This window comes from Anarhichas minor, unplaced genomic scaffold (genome assembly GCF_050575085.1).
Source record: "Anarhichas minor isolate MPS153535 unplaced genomic scaffold, ASM5057508v1 ptg000028l, whole genome shotgun sequence".
Lineage (NCBI taxonomy): Eukaryota > Metazoa > Chordata > Actinopteri > Perciformes > Anarhichadidae > Anarhichas > Anarhichas minor.
In genome coordinates, this window is record NW_027466474.1 from 9,262,762 (window position 1) to 9,285,798 (window position 23,037).

Here is a 23,037-nt window from a genome sequence, read left to right on the forward strand (position 1 = left end):
ATTATATTGTGATGTTTTTTACCCTTTTTCAACATACTATAGTATGACCTTTTTCTGCCATTGTTCGATAAACTATATTATGACATTTTTATGACTTTTTTCGTCATACCATAACATGACATGTTCATGCCTTTTTTGTCTTTTTCCGACATTGTTCACTGTGACTTTTATATGATTTTTTTCCACCTAGTATACTAAGACTTTTTTATGACCTTTGTTGACATATTATACCATGACTTTTTTTGACATACTATATTATGTTTTTCACCCTTTTCGACATACTATACTATGACTTTTTAAAAACGTTTTTGACATATACTATATGATTACTTATTATGAGTTTTTTTCAATATACTGACTATACTGTGGCTTTTTTAAACCTTTTTCATGACTTGTCTTCATACTATACTAAGACTTTTTTATGAATTTTGTTGACATATTATACAATGACTTTTTTGATATACTATTGCATGTCTTTCTATGAACTTCTACATACTATACTATTTACTATTGTATACTACTAAAACAGCAAATAAGCGAATATCCTAAATTTGTTATTAAACTATTCCTTTATTAAATGACCTAAAAACTGCAGGTAAAACACATCTTGCATATATTTTATTTTCTTTTAACCCCAAAATCAAATGATGAATTAAACCATATCCTCCTCTTTCTCAGCTGCGGTACCAGAAGTGTCTGGTGGCACGGCCACCCTCCCAACGTGCTGGCTCCTCTTCCTCACCCTCTGCGGACACGGTGACCCGCCGGGTGACCACCAGTGTGAAACGTGGAGTCCTGTCTCTCATAGACACTCTGAAACCCAAGAAACAGCCGTCTGAACTCCCCCAGCAATGACCGCCACGAGTGACCACAGCACCCTCCCCAGCCGCTGCTGGACGCCACTCACACACTATCGCCACAGCAACACCTAATCAGTACCAGCCATGGTAACCGACGATGTACATATATGTTAACAAACACCACCGCAGATGAAGAGAAGAAGAGCGATTCTCCAGTAGGCCTGATGATCAAAAAAAATAAAAAAATGACAAGAAAACTCATGGCTTTCATGAGGCGGAATGGAAAATCTGGTAGCACTGGTTGATCTTTGAACGCCGCTGTGTCCGAGTGGAAACCACCTGCAGGCTCCATTGGCCTTCACTGTATGTGGATTTCTGGGCTGGATTGATTACTTGATCAAACACTCTACAGACAGACTTCAGGATAACCCAGAATAAAAAGATCCAATTTCTGTTAACAGTGTGGTTTATGGAACCACTCACTGGTTTACTATATTTTCTTTCATGCTGTGTCCCTTCCTGTAAAAAACATCATCAGCACAGTAAGAGCACCTGGACTGGACGCCTGAGACAGGCTTGCTGTCGTGGGATTTGAACAGGTGAATAAGAAAAGACCAGAAAGACAAGGCCCTGCTAACATGCTCTCCCCCACCAATATGGCATCACCTCGATGTGTCTCAGACTTGAAACGAGCTCAAACTTAACATCTCCATTGAGGATGAATGAAGTGATTGTAATGATAACGTGTATGTAAATGATTGTATGTAGGAAGAGAGAATGTAGGGCACAAAACTTGTAGATATGAGGGAGAGATGGAGTGTGGGACAATGGGCTTTGTTTTGCATGTTTTCGTGATGAGATGTGTTTTATGTTGATAGGGGTCTCAGTCAGAAGAGTGGTGAACACACAAAGAATAGATGCTCTTAGCACAAGTCATTTCAACATAACTATTACTGCATTACTGGCACAAAACAAATCTGGCCTATTTCTGACCCATACCTGAATAGAATGTTACTCTCTACCCCATTTACAGAATCACAATTTAGGATGTCAGTCGGATTTTTACATTCTGTTTCTTGATGGATGAGTAGATCAGCAAAAGAAAGGTAACCGTTTTTAATGTATTTTGAAACTTTTAATTTGTTAAGATTGTACTTTTTTTTGCATAGATTATAGAAAAACAGAGTTTAAAAGCTCAAGAATGTTACATTGCCTATGTTCAAACTTTACAATTTCCTCAGGAATCTTTATGCATACACCCAAGATTTATGTGTTAGCAAGAAATTCCAATCCCAGGCTTCGTCTGGCAGATGTTAGGCACTCAAGGCTATATGAGCAGTGGTACATAATAGTGTCCGCCCTTCTTGGACAGCGTGGAAAACATCAAATCTGTGCCATACAGTAAAGGTTAACTATATTTCCTTTTCTTCAGTAAACCAACAAGTCTACTCTCACTCACAAACAAAATACACATACACACACACACACACACAAATACGCACATAGAGGAGTAAAAAAAAAAAGTCTGCTGTCACTGCTAATAAAACCTTTACACTGCTCCTATGGCTCATATCTACAACCTGCACTCCACATGAACTCTGTGAATGCAGTCTGATCTAAATGAGAGAAAAAAAAAACAGACAAACACACACACACACACACACACTCAAAAACAAAACAAACAAGAATGATGCTGTAACTCATTTCAGTTCTGTTCTTCACTCATCTCTACACCATGTAAATGTAATCGGTTGTGACAATAAATGCATTACCAAAAGAAAAAAAGAGTAGCTTCTTAAATTTCTTTTAATTTTGCAGGTTAGTGGAATGTAATGCAGTAGATATTTATCATGAAGTGGCCCAGCCCCAATGCAGTTGATTAGATTCTGACTGTGGCAAGGCTGCTCTTTGTGACACATGAAGACCAGTAATAATGGCTACTACTGGCTACTACTACTGGCTTTATTTAAGTAAGCTTTTGGCACAAAAACTTGTTTTATATGTGTATTGGTGTTGGTGAGCTCAAAACAGGGGCCGGGATTTGACCAAAGCACCCTTGGAGAGACCCCCACTGGAGCGGGAGAGGTGTACACTTTGAGCTGGGGGCCTCCACTTGTAGTGTAAGCTTGGGCTGCATCCTGTTTGGCTGAGCTGAGGTAGGAAGAAGTCGGGAAAGTGAACGGGAGGCAGGACGAGCACCACAGGCTTCAGCACCTCTTGATGAGCTCTGCGGGGACGGGCCAGCCGGGTAGCAGGAGGACGGGGAGTTGTGTTTAACACAGCGGTGATGCTTTTCTTGGGTGCGCTGCTTTCTGATTTGGAGGAAGAGAAGGAGCTGGACACTGTGTTCTTTGAGGGCTGCAGGCGCATTTCTTTGGCTTTTCCTGAAGGACAAAAGCAATGAGATGGAGGTCGGAAGGGAGAGGACCATATTTTTGGACCAAAGTACAGAGCACATTGAGAAAAGAGGATGAGGAATAACAGTACAAGGCATTACATGAACTACTTCTGTTCAAACTAAAGTACTTGCTACTCCTCTTCGCCAAAAACTTAAGTTTGACATTTTGGAAGGACATGTGCTTATTGGTTCCTTGCCTGAATAAATGAGAGGATTGAAACCTTCTATATTTGTGTAGACATGAATCTACAGACAGGAGATGGTCAGCTTTGCTTAGCTGTAGCTGTCTGTAGCTTCATGAGAGTGCTATCAATCCTGCAAAAACTCTAACTCTCATCAAGATAGCAATTAAGCAAAATTACCAAAATGCCTTTTAATCAGCTGTATGTTCCTGTTACTACATACGACTGACTTGAGATATAGGGCTAAAGTATTCATGCGCACCTTCTGATGACTGCCGCCTGTTAGTAAATTCCTGATGTCCACACAGAGTAGTACTGTAGCTGCCCATGGTCTCTTGGTTTTTGGAATGAACACTGACAGAGAGATGGGGCTGAGAGGTGCGACCATGGGTTGTTTTTGTCGTCCTGTTGGTGTGTCTATGCTGCTCTTTGGTGGTTGGCTGGTTGGAGCCGATCCTGTCCAGTATGCCTTTGGCATTTGCTCTGATAAGCACTTCATTTGGTGCCTCTTTGACGACTGGCTCAGGCTGTTGAGAAGTGACAAAGCAATAGCTTGTATTTTGTAAGACAAGAACCCAAATCATTTTTTAGGGTGAAAAAATGTTCTGGATATACGTGATATATGTGCTGTCCACCAAATGTAATATTGGTAAAAGAAAAGATGAGGAGAGCGCCAACATGTCCTTGCTGCTGACCTGCTGTCTCAGCAACAGCCCTCACAGCAGCCCACTGCTCTCCTCAACACCTGAATTATTCACAAGCACAGTGTACACTACGGGGACATGCAGCCTGTGTGGGTTTATGTGTGTATTTTGCTTCTAAGTGCTTGCTTGTACTTTAATGCAAATATGTATGCGTTTGTACAATTTGTTTGTAATTCTCTGTATACAGGTATGTGGTCATACTGTAATGTGTGAAAGCACATTTAGCACAGGTACATGTCCTTATTTGTGTTGATGCACTCTGTGCACACAGGTAAACAGGCTTTAGAAGCGCCACTGTAATGCAGTCTTTGGTGGACTTCATTGATGCTAACTCATACAGACAGGGGGCGCTGAATTATTCAACAGACACTCTCCTTTGCTACCCTTTCTTCCCACTCACCCCTGTAAATCTTGCTTCCTCTTCATCAGACCTAACCAAATATGCCATACTCTGTAAATCTCTCATTTCCTTCTACACTTTGCCAAATTTAGCTGCCACAGCACGCTGGAGCTGAACCCATTCTGTTTCAATACTTACGTCCAAAATCACGACGTCCATTATATCTTGACTACACCAAAATTGATGAAACGCACCCTAAACAATCAGCAAAACAAAATCAAAGTGAAAAGTCTAGGGGTATGAATCCCATATTACTACTGTCCAATTCTTCCTTCAGAGGTTGGGGACTTTAAGAGAAAAGTCCACCTGTGATGTATTCTGCTTCCTCTAGAAATTAGGCCAGAAACACATTACTTGACTGTCTTTATTGTTCCCAGCTGTTTCCGTATGGTTTTCTCATAAAGAGCTTTACTGGGGGCCACTATGACAGTCGATTTAAGCCAGACAGCATTCAAACACTTATATAATTGCTATTTTTATGGTGCTTTTCGGAGTGCCACAATAACTTTTGATTAGCTGAGTTTATTAGAGGTGGGGAGAAAAAAATCCTGTATGAGGCCCCATTACAGCGCCTTGATTATCTTTTCATTCCTATCTGCGGAGGTATAAAACATGATGGATGGCCAGAAAGGAACAGACACCAGAGCACTCCGTCACACCCGGTGGGGGTAAAATGGCTTAATATCCCTGCACTGGAATCATAAGCATAAGAGCAGATTTCATAATGCCGGGGAGTATGTCGTAAACTCGGCTATGTGGATTATGAGGATGTGGGGAAGCCTGGCTACACAGACTTGATGAGACTTGCTGATGAGTTGGGCTTCCCTACTGTAACGGTCTTACTGCATCACTTAACTACCACCACAAAAATAACAATAAAGGGGTGTGAGTTTGGTTAAAATAAGAAAACTGGGAGAGTCTCTCACTGAAGCAATGAAAGCCTGTGACTAGACAACACAATAGAGTAAGACAGAGCGCTTCTCAATTACTAATGTTCATAAAAAAATTCTGAAAATCTAACAGAGCGCTCCATTCAGAAACACACATTGCTAAAATAAACTCAAATCACTTCAAAGTAACTTCTACAGTGTCCAATTTTCCAAGTGTAATTCAAAAATGTCTTCATACACACAAAAAAGTGAATTCCTCCTTGTTGTTTCTTTTGTGTAATGAAATCCAAGACTCTCTTCTCTCTCCTGCTGCTCGAACTGCAGCTCGTAATATCGACCCTTTCACTCCTTTCATCCTTTCATCTCATTCTGACTTACCTGATTTCTATTTCTACAGCTTATTTTTTCCCATTTCAGAATTCATTCCCACTCACCCCGTCATTTTCTGCTCCTTCATCTCACACTCTCTTTCTGGTTGCAGATTAGACTCGGACCAGACACCTGCGTCTGTCACCCAACATTCTCATTTCTTCTAGCAGGCTGACCTTAATTCTCCTCTACTTTTTTCTGTCTCACACGTTTGATCAAGTGGCTGTGACAGCTCATTTTCACCTAACCTCAACTTCAGTAGCCCGGTTCCCAACTCAGCTTCCCCCTTCTACCAATACAAAAAAAAGATATTCAACAGGCTCTGTTTCTACACGACAAACATACGCCAAATTTGAAGATAATCCCTCAAAGCATTCATGAGACGTATACGACAGCATAGCATACCATTAAAATGTCACAAAAAGTAATACTATATTATGCCATAAAAAAGTCACAAAAAAACCATTTCATGACATAGAATGTCTTTAAAAACGTCATAAAAAGTAATACTATTGTATGTCATAAAAAGTCATCGTAAGGTATGCCATAAAAATGTAATAAAAAAATTTGAAACAGAAAAGTCATTGTAAAGTATGTCATAAAGCATGTGATTAGTGAGCCATTGTTAAATATTATGCCATAAAAATGGCATGAAAAAAATCATAGTATAGTATGCCGAAAAAAAGTTTTGCATACAAACATTATAGGACAGTATGTCATAAAAAAATGTTAAAATGAAGTCTAGTACTCCATGAAAATGTCATGAAAAAGTAATGGAATAGTATTTCATAAAAATGTCAATGTCAACGTATAGTATGTTTAAAAAAAACTACTATAGTATCGTATGTCATCCAAATGTAAAAAGAGTCATAGTAGAATATGTCACAAAATATAATTAAAAAGTGTAGTATTCAATAAGAGAGTCAGAAAAGGGTCACAGTATTGTATGTTGTATGACTTTCTTATGTCATAAGAAAGTCATAAAAAGTCATGCTACAGTATATCAGAAAAAGTCAGAAAAGAAGTCATAGCGTAGTTGATCAAAGTAATAAAATGCATTTCAAAAGGTATGTTTAAAAAATAATGTCATTCAAAATTCATAGTAAGCCAAAAAAAGTCATTAAAAAAAGACTGTATGGAACGTCATAGAAAGAAATTAAATTGTAATAGAAAACCTATAGTATGTCATAAAAAAGTAATTATATAGTATGTCAAACTGAACAAGTCATAGTATAGTATGCCAGAAAAAGGCATACAAAATGTCATAGTGGGCAAATAGTATGCCATAAAAATGTAATTTAAAACGGTATGTCATAAAAAAGTAAATGTATAGTGTGTAGTATGCCATTTAAAGTCATAAAAACGTCACAAAAGGTCATTGTACAGGATGTCATAAAACATAATAAAGTCATAGTATGCTATAAAAATGTCATTGAAAAGTCATAGTATAGTATGCCCTTTAAACTCATACACACTGTCATTAGAGAATGTGTCGCAAAAATCTTGTAAAAAAGTCATCGTATAGTATGTCATAAAATCATGATAAAATGTTCATAAAAAATCATAAAAAAATCATCGTAAAGTATATCATAAAATGTCATATAAAATGTTATAGTATGTATACTATGTAATAAACTATGTAATAAACTATGAAATAAACTAGAATTACCCTAACTAACAAAGTTCTTTGAGGGCTAAGCACTGCTTTGCTCTGTGAGGTTTCTGTTTAAGTGATGCTAACCTCTCTGCTGAGGACAGCTAGGAAGCAGCCATTCCTCTGTTCTGAGGGCTCCAGCATGAAGAAGGGGTGTGTTTTCATTGGACCCTCGGCATGGTCAGGAATGCTGAACGGAGATGGACTAAGCCTAGATGAAACACACATAAACAGAAACAGAAAACATGAGCCATGCTAGTTAAGTAAGTAAATGAATGTAAGTCCACGGGTTACGTAATAATTAAAGCCAGTGTGATCCATACCAATAACTATACTTGTGCTGTATTTATGGTAGCCTGAAGCATCAGCAGCACGGCCAGTTAAATTCAGGAAGGAGACAGTCTTGGTACATTCAGGGCTACATGAATGGTAGAATTCAAGTCTTAAGTTCTTCAAACCACACACACACACAAACAAACAAAAAACTATTCGAGAAATATACAGAATGTCTACGAGCAGGGAAGCTGTTTAAAAAATGTTTTTTTCCTGCCCTTTTCACAGCATTTTGAGGCTTTAAAGGGCACCTTTGATGATATTTTCTCCTCCAGTTTCTACCTGAGGTGTGCTGAAACTTTGACATAAGCCTGTCTGTAGGGAAACAGACAAACAACCGAGCAGGCTGGCAGACAGCGAGGCAAACAGACGAAGAAAGACAATGACAGATACAGATGCAGCAGGTGCACCAGGGTACTGCGGTACAGAGACCTGAGGCTGACCTGAAGTTTGCTCGTTTTGGTTCCCCCTCCTGCTCTGAGCGGGCCTTGGCTTGCTCCAGCGCTCTGCTCACCACCTCCTCATTCTCCTCTTTGTATGATGAACAGGTAGAGTACACCACTGCCAAAACCTTGGAGACTATACAAAGAAATGTGTGCATTGTATCAACAATTACGTAAATATTAATACTCCACCTCTGGGTGTTACAAGTATATTTCATTATATTATCATATTACCCTTTTAAATGTAAATACATCTGAAATAATATGTGACAGATAATACCACGACATTAAGCTGATTTATTGACATGGGGCCACAATCTTAAACAATAAACTAATTTCATGTTCAATTAACGAAGGAAGTCAGACAAGCACACACACACATTCAGTCAAAAGTTTCTTCCTCTCATTTTATGACAATTAAATGTGATTATTCAAACTGAGTCGTCCTCCTCATCAAGCGTTCCCTTTGAAGAAATGGGTCCTTGAATATTAATTCTTTAATACCGTTTGCGTAAATACATAGCTCATTTCATTCAACTGCTGCTGGCTCGTAGATTTGTGAAGCTATCGGCCGTTTGATTTCCTTCATTTGAGCTTTGATTTCTTTCTTTCCCACTAATTATAGCCAGACAGAAACAATTAACGCCAAGCTGATAACAAATAAAACCTTCTGCGATGTGGCAAATCAGCTCCAAACAAATGTGAATTATTGCTTCAAGGAAGCGTAACTGAAGAAGAAGAGGACTGAGGCAGTAACATTTGTAACACACACACACCTCACAGCTGGGACATTAAGGGCTATGGAGGTATGTTAGTATCCGTCTGTGTGAGCACTGTCTATGCGCATGCTTATGTGAAATGGGACTATCGACTCAACCAAGGTAAAATACTCGATACACACCCACCATTAATGAACAGTCCTATTAGAAAGTATCTACACCGGCAAAAATGTAGAAGAGGGCTGATGGATGGCAGTGTGATTAGAGGAGCTGGTTTTCATTGCCCCTAACAGAAAGACTCCAACAGCTCGATGGACATGACCCAGACCAACACAGAAAGAAAAGCACTGAACAATACAAGACAGACCGAGGCTAACAATACGACTGGGCAGGAAGGCATTGACTTCAGAATAGAACCGTGACACCTGCACAGTACAGAATGTGATGTAACTTGACACGGTCGGGCCCTCATATTCAGTCTATGGTCCCTCTGTCATATTCAGTTCTATAGAATATATGCAATACAAAGGAGAGTTGCTAATCACTTGCTTAAACTATGCAAGGAGTACTGCAGGAGACTGTGGATGTCCGACGGAGAGGAACATTAGCATTCCTAATTAACACTCAGACGATCACGATACCACAGGCTTCAGCCTAATGGCACACGAGACCAGATATTTAGGAAGTATAAGGTTCATTGTGTCAGAGAGGTGAGGGAGGCTACGCACTCACGCCTGAGCTCATATGCTGTGTGTGTCTGAGTGTGCGTGTGTGTGTGCTTGTCAGCATGAGAGCAGGTGGTTCAACACTCACACTTCAAGGCGTGATCGATATCCTTCCTCTGCTGGGCTGCCAGAGCTTCCAGTTTGCTCTGGGCTATGGAGCTCTGGGATAAGTCCTGCAGCAGGTCTGTGTCTGAGAAAAAGAGCAGAATCTCTGTTTTATTAGCGGATCTGTTTACAGGTGGGTATGGGTTTTATATAAGCAACTATGCGCGTGCACATCCAACACATCCAAAAATTGAGAACTCTCAGGAGTTTTGAGAATGTCTATTTGCAGCGAAGAAAATGTATATCTGAATGTATATCAGAGACCTCAAAAACGGCTCCGGGCTCACTTGGGCTATAGAGGTTAATGTACACTAGATTATAACATGTATTTCTGAAATCCTCATCGATCGCGATTTACCTCCATTCTCTTGCAGTATGAATTCGACCGGATTGCTGACCGCAGACACGGAACACCTGGGGGTCAACAGGATGACACGCAACTTCTGGAGTCGCTTGTCTCTGTTGTCCAAAGACTGGAAGACCTCTGGTATCAGCTTCACATCTGAGCAGAACGCACATAGAGTTCAATGATACCCTGAATAATCACAAATATACATTTGCTCAATGATTAAACACTACTCACAATTTCCTGTTATATTTCTTTGTGGGAAAATACCCTGCCTGAAGGCATCTTTTGCAATTATTGAAATGTCAGCTTTCTTACATGTACTTAATTGTTTCCCTCATGACTAGCTGAGCAGGCAGCCACTATCAGCATGCAGTACTGTATTTACATACAATTCAGAATCTCAGCAGACAATTTGCTTTTAAGTGCACTCCCTGGATATAAGTCTTTACGAATTTGCTGACAACAGCAACTGACAATCCTTCGACCAATACTCTCTGCCTGATTACCCCAAATCTTCTCACTGAAAAGTGTGATCAAATTGTATCACTTCACGTCACCGAAATAGGTATTCTTACAACGCTATTTACGAAAAAAGAGCAGTCAGTTTGAAAAAATAGTGGATCAGTGTGACAACGCCAACCAGCAATATTCAGTTTCTCATTCTCTCTTTCATTGACGTAAAAGATGGATGAAGACAAACATCGCTTATGGTGTCATTAAAACAAAGACAGTAAATAGACCACGTTTCCTCTGATTCAATCTCTTTTGTCTCGCATACAAAGACACAAACAGATACTGCCCTCATGAACGCATCCGTCTTATGCCTACTCTTGGAGCCCATGGCAGCTACAGCCTGCTGCAGCTCCTCCCTCTGAGCGTTTGTACGGTCACTGACACAAACGTAGACTGTGGGCTTAACGTTGCTGTTGGCTTTGTGTTTCTCTGCAATCAGGGAGGCAGTGTGGGACACGGTGAGGCCAGAGAAGCAGCCCAACATAAGAACATCTCCTTCCTCTGGTAGCAGGGCGCACACTGCATTTGGGCCCAGACTGCAAGATTTATCCTGCAGACACATTTAGTGAAAGCATCAGTTCGATAAAGAGACAGACTTTAATAAAAGACATTTCTAGATACAGGTTTCTGCAGAGCAGCAACACTCTGCAAACTGATGAGACACAAACTAAGATAAGAGAAAATAGGAGGGAAAGTTGCACTGTAGGATACTGGTAAATAGAATTGAGATGGGAATAGATGAGAGAGGAGAGGGAGTTTGGAGCAGCTGTTGCAAGCAGGTACGGAAGGGAGGTAAGAGGAGGAGAGGAAGCAAAGGAGGAAAAGAGAGGAAGAATAACAGTGCAGTCAGATTACAAGAAAGATGTCCTTCAATCAATGGGGTCCCCTCTAGAAATAGTGCCAAACGTATTCCTGTGGAACCACTGGGCTGGCTTAAGTTTCGTTGATATCCAGATTACAGGGTTTGTCAGGAAAGACAAACCAGGGTGGAGAGGAACAAGGCCATTTGAAAAGAGAGAAACTAGGGGAGAGAAACTGTGATGGAGAGTCATAAAATGGAAAGAGGGAGAGGTGATTAATTAGGCAGTGGTGTTGAATATTTGATTGAATTTGGCTGCAAAATCCAATTTAATTGTGTTGTGGTGCTGTGCTGCTTACAGTTTGCATGGCAGCTTGACTTTAATGGAGTAGAAATGAAATGATTAAGCCGCTCTCCCCCTCCCAGACGGAAGGAGTCTTTATGGCTCAAAGTGACGTATGACTGGACGAGAAGAACTGATGTGAAATATTTGTATCTGGGAAAACTAATCTTAGTTGGCATAAGGGAACTCAGTCTTATAATCAATTTGAGCAAGTCCATTACCGAAGTGAAATCATGAATATCAGAGAGGATTGATGGCGCAGAACAGATTTCAACAACCGTATTAAAGTCTGTGGGGGAGGAGGATGCTCTCGTCAGAAACCTCCTCTCTCTGTGAAGCTTGTACCTGTATGATGAGTGTGTGGTCGCTAAGCAGCTTGGTGCTGTACAGCTGAGCTTTCAGCTGAGCAGGGAATACCAGTATATCCCCACAGTGGGGATCCTGGCAGAAGGTCTGGCCCTCCAGCTCCCCAATCGATTTCACCTGCGAAAAGCCCGCACTCTTCAGGACACTTTGGACGCCATCGACGCTAGAGGAGAGGAGAGAGGAGAGCAGATTAGGGAAAGCCCCAGATAAGGTATGAAGGAGGGAAGAAGGTAAGAGGTGGGATAAAGAGGAAGACTGTCATCATAGATAATATTAGTGTGTACAATTTCTATGTGGCCTTTTAAAAAGACTTTAGAAGTAAAACGAGCTGTAAAATCTATGGAGATACACACAACCGCACGCACACACACGCAGACCACTAGTCCCAACAGGTGACCTTTACAGTCCTAGAGCTTGCTGAGGGTTGTTGCTGATTGAATCTGTCCACAGAAGCAGGATTTACACCTAACTGAATCAGCCTGTCAGGGCGCCTGCAAGAACACGCATTAGCGCACGCACACACACACACACACACACACACACACACACACACTGTCCAGTGGTTTAATTGGATGTCAGCAAGGCACCTAGTCTATAAAACATTGGGCTGCACGCCAAGTTAAAGGTCTGTGTGTAGATGTAGGTGTGTGTGTGTGTGTAGATGTTTGCACTCTACATTTGCTTACAGTGCATTCCTGGGTTTATGTACAGATGTGCATGCACATCTGCTTCTGAGTAGGTGAGTGAGTGGTGTGTGTGTTTGTGTGTGTGTGTGCTCAGCTAACCTGCTCTTCAGTGTGTTGACCCATGCGTAAAGTGGAAGACTGCTTGATCTCTGCTGCTTCCTCTTTACACTCTCTGGCAGGATATGCTCAATGGACAAGAGATCGTGTTTGATTCTGCAGCGGGCCAGAGACGCTGCCAGCTTGGTTTTAAACCTACGTACAACAAAAGAAAAAAATGTTTTACCTCTTCTATATTCAATTTGTATTCCCTTTTATGAATCCACTCCTTTTTTCCTTATTCTCGCTGTTTTCATTCCTTACCTGAGGAAGTAGCTCTCCACATCTTTAACTTCCTGTACGATCTCCTCCTCCCCATGGCGTTCCCGTGGGAGGAACTTTCTGTCCTGGAAGTCATAGAGCATGACGGCAAAGAGGCTCATCTGATCATCTGGCTGGAGCACGAGGACAAAAAGTACAGTTAATTGGTGACTTCTGTTTTAACAAGAGAACAAAGAAAAAGGAGGAACAAGGAGAGAGGCCACATGCCTAACAGACAAATGTATAATTTTGATTAACATGACTGAGACACAAGCTTTTAATTAGTGAATGCCTCAAACATCAGCTGCATCTACAAATCCAGAATGTACATGAAACCAACACAACCTGACATTTGGTTACAGTGCACTGTCGAGTGCGCTGTTTTGATAACCTAATGAGGGGTGCAGGGCAGTGATACAATTTATTTGTATATTCGAGACTAAATTATCCACACACACACACACACACACTCTCACACACACACACACACACACAGACACACACACACACATACAGTAGCTCAAGGATGTCCTGCCATGACCCCGCTGCTGCCTTAATTAAACATAGGAAGAAGAGTTATGTCTCTATCTCTCCTCCTCTACAATTATCTCTATCCATTCAGTTCTCTATCCTCTATCTCTCTCTCTCTTTTTCACTCCCCACCTTTCTGTCCCTGAGGGTGGGAGGGCACCAGCCGCATTAGTGACAGATGGTGTTCCACCGCAGCAACAGCTTGCAACATCCTCACTACTGGGCTAATGGGCCGAGAAGCTAGAACGCTACCAGGGTTCATTCTGCAGCTAGGAAATTAGCCGGCGCTTATATTATTCATTCCATAGGCTTTTGATTTCAGTTTTTGAAAAGGTCAGTCTCAGAAACAGGTTGCAGCACTCGACTTTTCCTCTCGACCTCGTCTTCTCTACCTCAAGTTCCACTTGCCCTTTACCAAGGTAAACCCTTGGGTGTGGGGAAATTCCCAGTCACTAAGTTCCCTGGCAACAGCCTCCCATGGTGGGAAATAGACCTACAGTAAACATGCCTGCTGTGTAGTCAGATGCAGATCCAGCTTATGAGCTAATAAGCTGGATTTGAAAATAATGCTGGTTTTGATGCTAAATACAATAGTTACATTAAATTAAGGAATATGACACAAACATCAGATGAGTTTTATAGAATACACAACATTAATATGTTCTATTGATTTATTCCCAGTTAATACCATGTTGATTATTACACAGAGCAAACTATTCTGTAAACTATTTTCAAGAAGATTCTAGATGTAGTGGAACTTCCATATGGCTCCTTTTTCACGGAGCTCGGGCCTATTTCATGTTAAATGTCACAATGTACCTAATATGCTTGCTTCACATCCATAACGTCATTCATTTCCATCCTCCGCAGGATTTAGGCTTCATTTTCTCTCTCTAGTCTAGTCAAATCCGCCTCAGACATGCAAGCCTATCTATAAGTTTATTCTCATTTTTTCCCCAATACCCACATGTACCCCCCTTTTCTAGGCCACCTATTCTCTCTATCAAGGTTGAACTTTATAGATGCCAGCAGTGTAAAAGAAGGTAAGAGTGAGCTCTAAAGACTGTCTCATTGTGTCTGGGCTTTATTGTCTGGATGCAGAGTAACGACCTGCCACCAACACATAGGGAGAACCATTCATTTCACCCAGGGCCATGTTTCACAAGGCTACAGTGTATGTGTGTGTGTGTGTGTGTGTGTGTGTGTGCGTGTGTGTGTGTATATGTCTGTGTCGGTTGGAGGGGGTGGGGGGGGGGGGGGTTTGCTTCAAACACACATTATTATTGTGTCTGTATTATGTTTGCGTCCTCTGAAGTAGACATTGGTTGTCTACAATCTTTACACTCCATGACAGCTCACTTTTCTGACATTCACCACCTCCTGCTTTCATAACTTTCATTCATTTTCATTCTCGATCAGCGCTGCATGACTAGCGCTGTGCATGTTTTATCACCATCCAGACTGTTAAGAGAAGCAGCTCGAACACCCTCCGTTTTCCGCAGCTTCTTTTATGTGGAGTAATAAAAGTAGGGCAAATGTACATGCCAATCTCCTCCAGAGGATACCTCTTCATTTAAGTAGCAGAGAGTTCATCTACAGCCGCAGGTACACAGCTGTGCTGAAAATCTTTCTTTTACGACTACGCAGCCCAAGTATCACTGATAACTTTCAGCACACTGGTTCTATAGGACACACTGTGCAGGATACACTCAGACGCCACATCATCCAAACACACTGGGGTTGTTTATTTCATCACTAATTAATGGGGAGTTTTGCTTGAGAAAATGAATAACGGAAAAGACACGGCCCGGCCTCATAGTACCTTTTAGATGTGTTACAAAGGGAGCGACTGTCAATCATAAAGGTAGGGAATGTGAAAGACACAAGGTGCTTTGTGAATTGACGAAAGGAGAGCATTAGTGTAGTACATCAATACAACTGTTACTGATTAGAGGTCTAGAGAACAGAACAAAGAGCAGCCTGTGTGGAGTACGAACAGCAGGACATGAATATTGGAGCACTGAGTAGAGGATTGTGAGCCAAAGAGTTTAGAAGAACAGCACGAGGTAAACAAAGCTGTAAACAAAGTAATAGCACGGTAAACTCCAAAACTCAAGTCAAGCTATTCTCAGCATCAAAAGGATCTTGATTTTCAGCAGCAAGTTGACAGTAACAGATGTGCCTCTCCGTCATATAATGCCAATACACACCAAGGGAAACAGACATGTTGACTTCTCTTAAACTACTGCTGTATTAAAGAATACTGCTCCTATTTAACTCACTTACCATTGGCTGAGTGAGGTAAAAGTAGCTGTCAATCATAATGTCCTCCAGCAGCTCTTGATCTGTGCAGAAATATGAAGTGGTAGAGAGGTAAAAGAAGGTTAGGTAGAAGGATGGAAATGTGGTAATGTGGATTTCCATTACCAATTATGTGTCTGAGTAATAACGATGCATATTAGTGCCATCTTTATATCAAGGTCTAATTATCCCTAGAAACCAGTCAAGGCCCTTTCATTTGGAGCGAAATAGAACCACACAAAATTACTAATATCCATTAGCTGGTAAGATATATGCTACTATGGACAAATCCATATCTAATGATGAGAACATGAGGGGAAAAGAGATAAAGACAAAGAGCAAGAGAGGCTCCTAGAGGCACCCCAAATGATCGTGATTTAATTTGAAAAGATAATTCAATGCGATGGAGGGTTTAATTTCCCGTGATTAAACGCTTATTTGGTGCTTAATTAGAGTTAATCTGATTCTTCATTTGCCTCATTTCTTTCATTTATTGTGTCTGTGGTGAGTGGGTGTGTGTAATCCAAGGACTAATGGCATTAATGACATCTTAAGTAATAAACAGGCTACATCTAAACAGTGAAACCAAATAGCAGGTACACGTGTGTTTCATACCAGACTAGACAGTGTTTGTATGAATTGTTATCTTCTTGATTTTATTCAACACAGGTTACTTGCAAATTATGTAGTGGTGACATGATGGACATTGTGTTATCTTACACTTTTATATTATAACAGACAGGATGAATTACAAAACTTAAATTGGGTCTATCATCTGTTAAGTTTGCAGGCTATACAATTAAACTTTGCTTGACCTTCTTAATCAAATCTGGACAGTAGTCTGAAAAAGGTAACTATGACCTTTAAAGTGTTGAGAGCTGCCGATCCAATATCTACAGTATGTGTGCTTTATAGAGTATTTTCATCCCCATGCCATGGCTGTCATATCATGATTGCAGCAACTGTTCCGCTAGCCTGCGGGATGCTTTCTCTCTGAAATACACATAAAAGCACATGCAGGCGTATCCTTCACATTCCAATCTGGGAAAAGTGGGCTCTCCTCTTCAATATGTGGGAGATAAGAGAGCCGGCAACACTATCCAGTTCATCATATCAGGATAAAACAACAGCTGCTTCCAAAGCCACTCTGCAGGTACAGTGTTTGCTCATTACGCACTGGAAATGGGCAAAATGATAATTTCCCCGAGATGGTTGTGTTTCTAGTGAGTTTGGAGAAAGGTCCATTGTGCTGCTGCAGATAAGCAATTAAAAGGTGGAAATGAGGTTTGTGTAAGCGTGAGAACCCAGGGTTTCAATATTAAAAGTGCTTGTGCAGTATGTGTCTACTACACACATTGTTGCCTTCTCAGGTACTTCTTATTCCTGACAGACACACATCTTAAGCTGCAAATAGGAGGTAAGCCCAGCTCGTCTGAGACACCATGGAAACCGCACACACTGCTGTTAACTTATCACAACATCTCAAATCATGCCAATCTGTACATGCTGGACAGCATGTAGGGCAGGACAAACACACACACATGTGCATGCAGTTACACACACACAAAGTAAATGTTTGCACGTAATAGAGCTTATCTTTAATTGAAGAAACAAAGCATATCATCAGCAGTGGTCTAATTTATAGCAGGTACAGGTCAATGGGGTTTACAATGGTGGCCATTACTGCAGAAGGCCTGATAAGCCCCGAGGAGATAACCACTCAGTGCACACAGAGTAGCACAGACCCCTGAGGGAGCCATGATGGTTAACTCTGTAGAGGTCATAGTCTTGCGCATGCTATAAATCACACACACAGCAGGTTGAGTAAAACACAGAGGAAATTCTGCTATAAATCACTTACAATAGACATCTTTGCACAGCAGACAGCGCCTGGGTTTTACTGGTGGGACAAGACAGAAATTCTTAAATACAAACTCCTGACTCTAGAGGTGGAAATGAAAAAAATGACATAAAATCAGTCTAACAAGAAATAAATCCGACACCAGCAGGAGGCACTAGTGATCGCAGGACCTGTGTTGAGCTTGTGTGTTCAGTGGCTTTCATCCAGGTGTTACACAATGAGCAGTGACTGATGGTGACTGTAGTCAAACAAATCCTGAGTGAAAGAGCCACACCCGAATGCAGGCTCCACTTCTCTCCAACCAGTTCTTTGTCTCACAATGTTTCGCATCAGTGCACCCGATTCCACATTGATCTAACGGAGGAAGGGCCAAAAAAAGGTACATGCCATAAGTTATGCAATTACCTTTGAGCTAAATGGCAAATCTATCTTACATATGATGCGCCTGCACAATTTTATATTTGCTGGAGCATCCAGATAGTAGGTGTTCTGATTGTGGTCAAGGACAAAAAAAAGACCGTCTTTCCCTCTTTCATGCTCTAAATCCAGCCTGAAACAAAGTGGTCCAAAGAACCGTTCTAGTTGCACACAGAGGATACAGCTGCCACAGTCATCTGACAAGGACGTTTGGCAGCCCAGCTGAACAGTGTGGACAATGAGGCAGAAATACTCAGAGGAGTAGCCAATAGAAAGAAAGAGGGAAGAGGAGGGAGGGAGGGGGGAGGGGGGTTCTCATGGCCAGCGACAAGGTCAACTCCTCTTTTACCAGTTACAATTCACACAAAAATACATGTACATAACATGCATAACATCTGCACTATACTCTGAGCACTGAGAACACAAGGCAAGACAAGTCAACAAGGCATTAAACCTTGACGACATAAACTGTCTCTAGGTCAGTGATCAGACAGTCACTCACATGTGAAAAAAGACTTTTTAAAGAGACAGGAGAGGTCAAAGAAATCAAATAAAAGATAATAAAAAAAAAGAGAGGAGGAGGCAGAGAAGGGAAGGCGAAAACAACTTGACTCACTGCTAATATTTGTCATTTGGCTGACTCCAGCTTTGTCTTTGTCTATGAAATGTCGAATCCGCATGAGGGTAAACATCACTAACTCCCACTCCATATTTTAGGATTGACTGTCAACCACAGCAACAGATAAGTCGGTGTCCTCAGCAACCGATGCAGAACTGACTGAGCGTCTTTTTTTTTTTCAGCAGATAAGAGTTATAATCACAAGATCAATACCAAAGCTCATTGGCATTTTGCTCTGCGTATTTTTTGCTGCTGAAGCACTTCTTCTTTGGGTTAACAACTGACCTAAGCTCAATTTTGGATCAGTCATTCCAAGACATTGCACAAATGTGTCCTGTGTGTGTGTGTGTGTGTGTGTGTGTGTGTGTGTGTGTGTGTGTGTGTGTGTGTGTGTGTGTGTGTGTGTGTGTGTGTATGTGTGTGACTGCAAGCGTTGGGCATGTGTGTCACTAGCAGATCAATTTCTGCACCAAACGTCAGGCTGTTCGTGGGAGGAGGAAGAGGAGAGATTAACATTGGCTTCCAGGCTGTGTCATTTCATCTGCACCCAATTTCACCACACAGCCAGCCCGAGGGAATCTAACATGTGACCAAAATACGTATTTGATCAAGGCAAGTCGGCAATCATGTGTTTATAACCAAAGTTTAAAATCAGTACCGGGCCGCTCTTCTTGCGTAACAATGATTTTCTGTCAATTTGATATGCAAATACAACAACTGTAGCAACGGAAACTGATTTAACCGATGCAGGAAAACATTTCAAAAAGAAATGCAGCATATTGTAATTGTTCTAAGCTCAAGCAGATCATTTTCCTCAAGCAGAGCTCAAATTCAAGCTCTTGAGCAAACTAACAGCAACAGCAAACTTCTCATCCTTATAAAGGCATCATTTAATAGAGAAGGAAGGGTGATGGATGAAAACAACGCTGTAGCAATATAATCTCTAAATTCTCTTTTAGTATTATCCTCAGCAATCGAGTCGATTTCTCCTGGTGATGTAAGTACTATGACCTACAGCTGTAAAACTAATATAGGTTACTGCAACAAGGCTGGGGCTTCTCTCGTGATGATGCATATTTTGAGGTGATCTGCATTATTTTGTGGAACATGTCGGCCTGAGGCTTGCAATTTCAGCGGTTAGATAGTAAGGAGGGAAAAAAAATCATTTGTGGCTACGAGGGTGTTCGTGCTACCTGACCTCTCCATCCACTGAGAATGCCTGAAATCAATTCCAGCCAGCTTCCTGCACTCCCCTCCCTTACATAGTGATTACAGACTCCTGTGACTCCCAGACCCCACCTTATTCCCAGATGACAGATTATGGGCCAGATTGATTTGTAGCATCACACAGAATCCCCCCCCCCCCCCCCCCCCCCTGGTCATTTAAGCATTTTTCTCAGCTATTTACCCTTAATCAATCTATCTATATTCAATTCTACCTATTAACTTCCCAAGGGCTATTCATACCAAATGGCTGTTTGTTTGCCAATCAAAAGGGGCTTTACTTGCAATTTGATGGACCTGAAATTAATCAAAACAAACTTTACTTTACCAGTCAACACTCACATTTAAGTGTATTGAAGGCCAGCTCATACGCTGTACGGTGCATCTCCTCATCTTTGACTTCAGGTAACGGGAGCCCTCTTTCTTTGCCATAATTCACCAACCGGTGGGCAGCAGGCTTCTCCAGGTGGGTATTCTGGAAGATGACTGACGCCAGCAGGTAGACTCTGTCTGGAAAACCCAGCTGACCTTGGCCAGTGGTCTGGAGCTCTGGAGAAGCAGCAGGGATGTTGTGGTCGGCTGGTTTATCTACCGGTATCAGGTCCTTGCTGTTTGCAGGCTTTTGTGTCGTGCACGTGGAAGAGCGATTGGGAAGCCCTCCAGTATTGTTATTTTTCACCATCCTCTCAGAGATGTATTTTCTCTCCGACAGCTGAAAACACACCATGACATCTTTACTTTGAGGGCGTAAAAAATGCAAAAAAAGCTCATACACAGAAATTAAGTTTAACACTCAAAATAAATTGTGATTTGGGATAATACAAATACAACTGACTTTCACTTGACTCTAGGCTAATTAAGTAATATCTATAGGAAGATTGGGTTAAGTTAGTTAGTTATAACCTAAATGAATTGTTCGTGAATATATGTCCAGCCATAAATATTACTGCAAAAATGTCATCCATACACACTCAAACATTTAAAGCCATAGTGTACATTTAGACACTACTAGTACGTAATGATATGGGTTATACTAGGCTATTTTATATGACTCACCGTATTAACATGAATAATACAGCGGTAAACTAGAACATGTGTCGGTGTAAATCACGTTACGTTACCTTGTAGAAGAGTGTCCTCTTTTCTCCTACAAACATATTGTACACCTGTCCTGCACTCTTCATATTTACCGATGCAAGCATGTCGTTTAACGGTAAATTTACTACCGTTGGTTGTTCCGTTAACTTTGACTCAACGGAAAGTTTTTAACTGCCCATAAATACTCACCGTGAATAATCTGTGTCCGTTATGAGGCGAAGGATCGTCTCCTCTCCACAGATGTGGACATAAACCCCCCTGCTCCTATGAGTATCTTAATTTGTTTTTAAAAATGCTTTTGTCCCAACTTAAAAACAAACTTTCTGAATGTCCGTCAACATTGTGGAGCCCTTTGGATTAGCGTGTTCCCGTCATCATGGCAACCGCATGCTCATTTCAAGGTCCTGTTCTTCACGGATAAAATAATTAATCGCCTTAAAACGCTGGATGTCCTTTACTGTCTGGTACACTGTGGGCTTGATAAAGTTTCAGAGAAAATGATGTCAAACGAAAGCTAATAACATATTAATGATGGACAGTTATACATAAACCTAAATCTGTTGCAGATTGCCTTGCAGCTGTTGTTTCAAAACTAGCGTCCATGAAGGGAATGTTATCCAAACACAGGGGCGTGTCGGTAGCTGGATAGGACCCCTCTACTTTACTCTACTCCCCAATTATTCCATCTGAGCTAACGTCTGTCGATGTAAAACTCAAACTTACACCAGACACACAATGCAATTGAAAGCAGCATGGTTATGAAAACCTATTTTAAATGTTACAGTGACATTAAATCAAAGTTTTAGTTCCAGACACTTCAAATGTCGCTCCCTAAAATCAGTCAGTGACCACTACCTGCATAATTGTGCAATGACGGTAATATGTCATTCTGTCCAAGTGCTTTCAAAGCCCAATAAAGAGTCCAAAATAACAATTGAAATCTCTTCCATGTAATAAAATAGAGACTAACGTGTGAAATGTAGCCCACTCAAAGAATGAAAAGTAAAAGTACTCATTATGCAAAATGGGCCCTCTAAGAGCATATATATATATATATATATATATATATATATATATATATATATATATATATATATATATATGGTATTGTATAAAATACCACAAGTGCTTGAAAATGCTGCTGATAATGGTAATTTAGTAAAGTACTTGGTTCTGTTCCACCCTGGTGGTAAATACATTGTCATCACAGTAATTTTCCCGTTCTGTTTCTGAATCTAAGTGGTGATAGATAATGCAGTCTTTCTTTCAGTGCCTGAGCTGCTACGCCTGTCGAAATGACATGGTTCTCACTTCTCCTGATCCCCCATGGTGATTACAGCCTGTTGCGGGCCCTGGAGCTCCCTGGGCACTAATGGACACCAATGCAGCAGTCAGCAGAGAGATCATTTAAGATATTCTCACTTATATCACATGCATTGTGCTTCAGCATGACAATCACTGTGCATAAAAACAATGATTCCTCCGCCCATTTGATTTCTGCTCAACAGAGCCCACACTGGAGAGACTCCACAGAAACAACCACAGACGTGTTGCCTGCTGCCCTAGCATGTAGTACTCACTAGCCCACTCTCATTTATGGCCTCCAGGTTTAATTATGGAATTGCAGTGAGCAATATACGTATAGTCTCTTGCCATGCAGTAACATGGAGGACTAATAAATAGCATATTCATCTTTTTTTTCTATTCGCAGTAGTGAAATTTTGTGAGTAGAAGATGAAAAGACAGTGGGAATAATTCTGAGGCGCAGATCTTGCAAGGAAGATCCACATGAAGAATCTGTCCATCACCTTAGCAATCTTCTTCCATTCTGCCCCTTTGGCGCATGTGGCC

General features: G+C 41.1%; 2 protein-coding genes across 2 annotated transcripts in view; one reads left to right on the top strand and one right to left on the bottom strand.

Annotated features, from left to right (window-relative positions):
• The window catches only part of apbb2a (amyloid beta (A4) precursor protein-binding, family B, member 2a), a 33,345-nt gene extending 31,807 nt beyond the window's left edge, over nt 1-1,538 (top strand). Inside the window, exon 13 of the mRNA XM_076103915.1 lies at nt 679-1,538. Within this exon, the coding sequence (XP_075960030.1) occupies nt 679-855 (177 nt within the window). The 3' untranslated portion in view covers nt 856-1,538. The remainder of the gene's footprint in view (nt 1-678) is intronic.
• On the bottom strand, nt 1,524-21,272 carry LOC142963077 (putative methyltransferase NSUN7). The gene is made up of 13 exons (XM_076103782.1): nt 21,210-21,272; nt 20,431-20,800; nt 15,953-16,011; nt 13,139-13,269; nt 12,878-13,030; nt 12,072-12,255; nt 10,900-11,134; nt 10,081-10,224; nt 9,706-9,807; nt 8,174-8,309; nt 7,485-7,608; nt 3,643-3,907; nt 1,524-3,184 (listed from the first exon to the last, which is right to left on the bottom strand). Exons 1-13 carry the CDS (start codon nt 21,270-21,272, stop codon nt 2,823-2,825), a joined length of 2,328 nt encoding a protein of 775 aa, XP_075959897.1. The 3' UTR covers nt 1,524-2,822.
• Between the last annotated feature and the right edge of the window lie 1,765 nt (nt 21,273-23,037).

Bases quoted from the DNA above. Each gene is read 5' to 3' on its own strand.
- LOC142963077 (XM_076103782.1), bottom strand. From the start codon at position 21,272: ATGAAGAGTGCAGGACAGGTGTACAATATGTTTGTAGGAGAAAAGAGG. The intron at 11,135-12,071 runs GTACAAGCTTCA...ATGTGTCTGCAG, and splicing joins ACCACACACTCATCATACAG to GATAAATCTTGCAGTCTGGG. The intron at 7,609-8,173 runs GTCAGCCTCAGG...TGTTTCATCTAG, and splicing joins CCAAAACGAGCAAACTTCAG to GCTTAGTCCATCTCCGTTCA.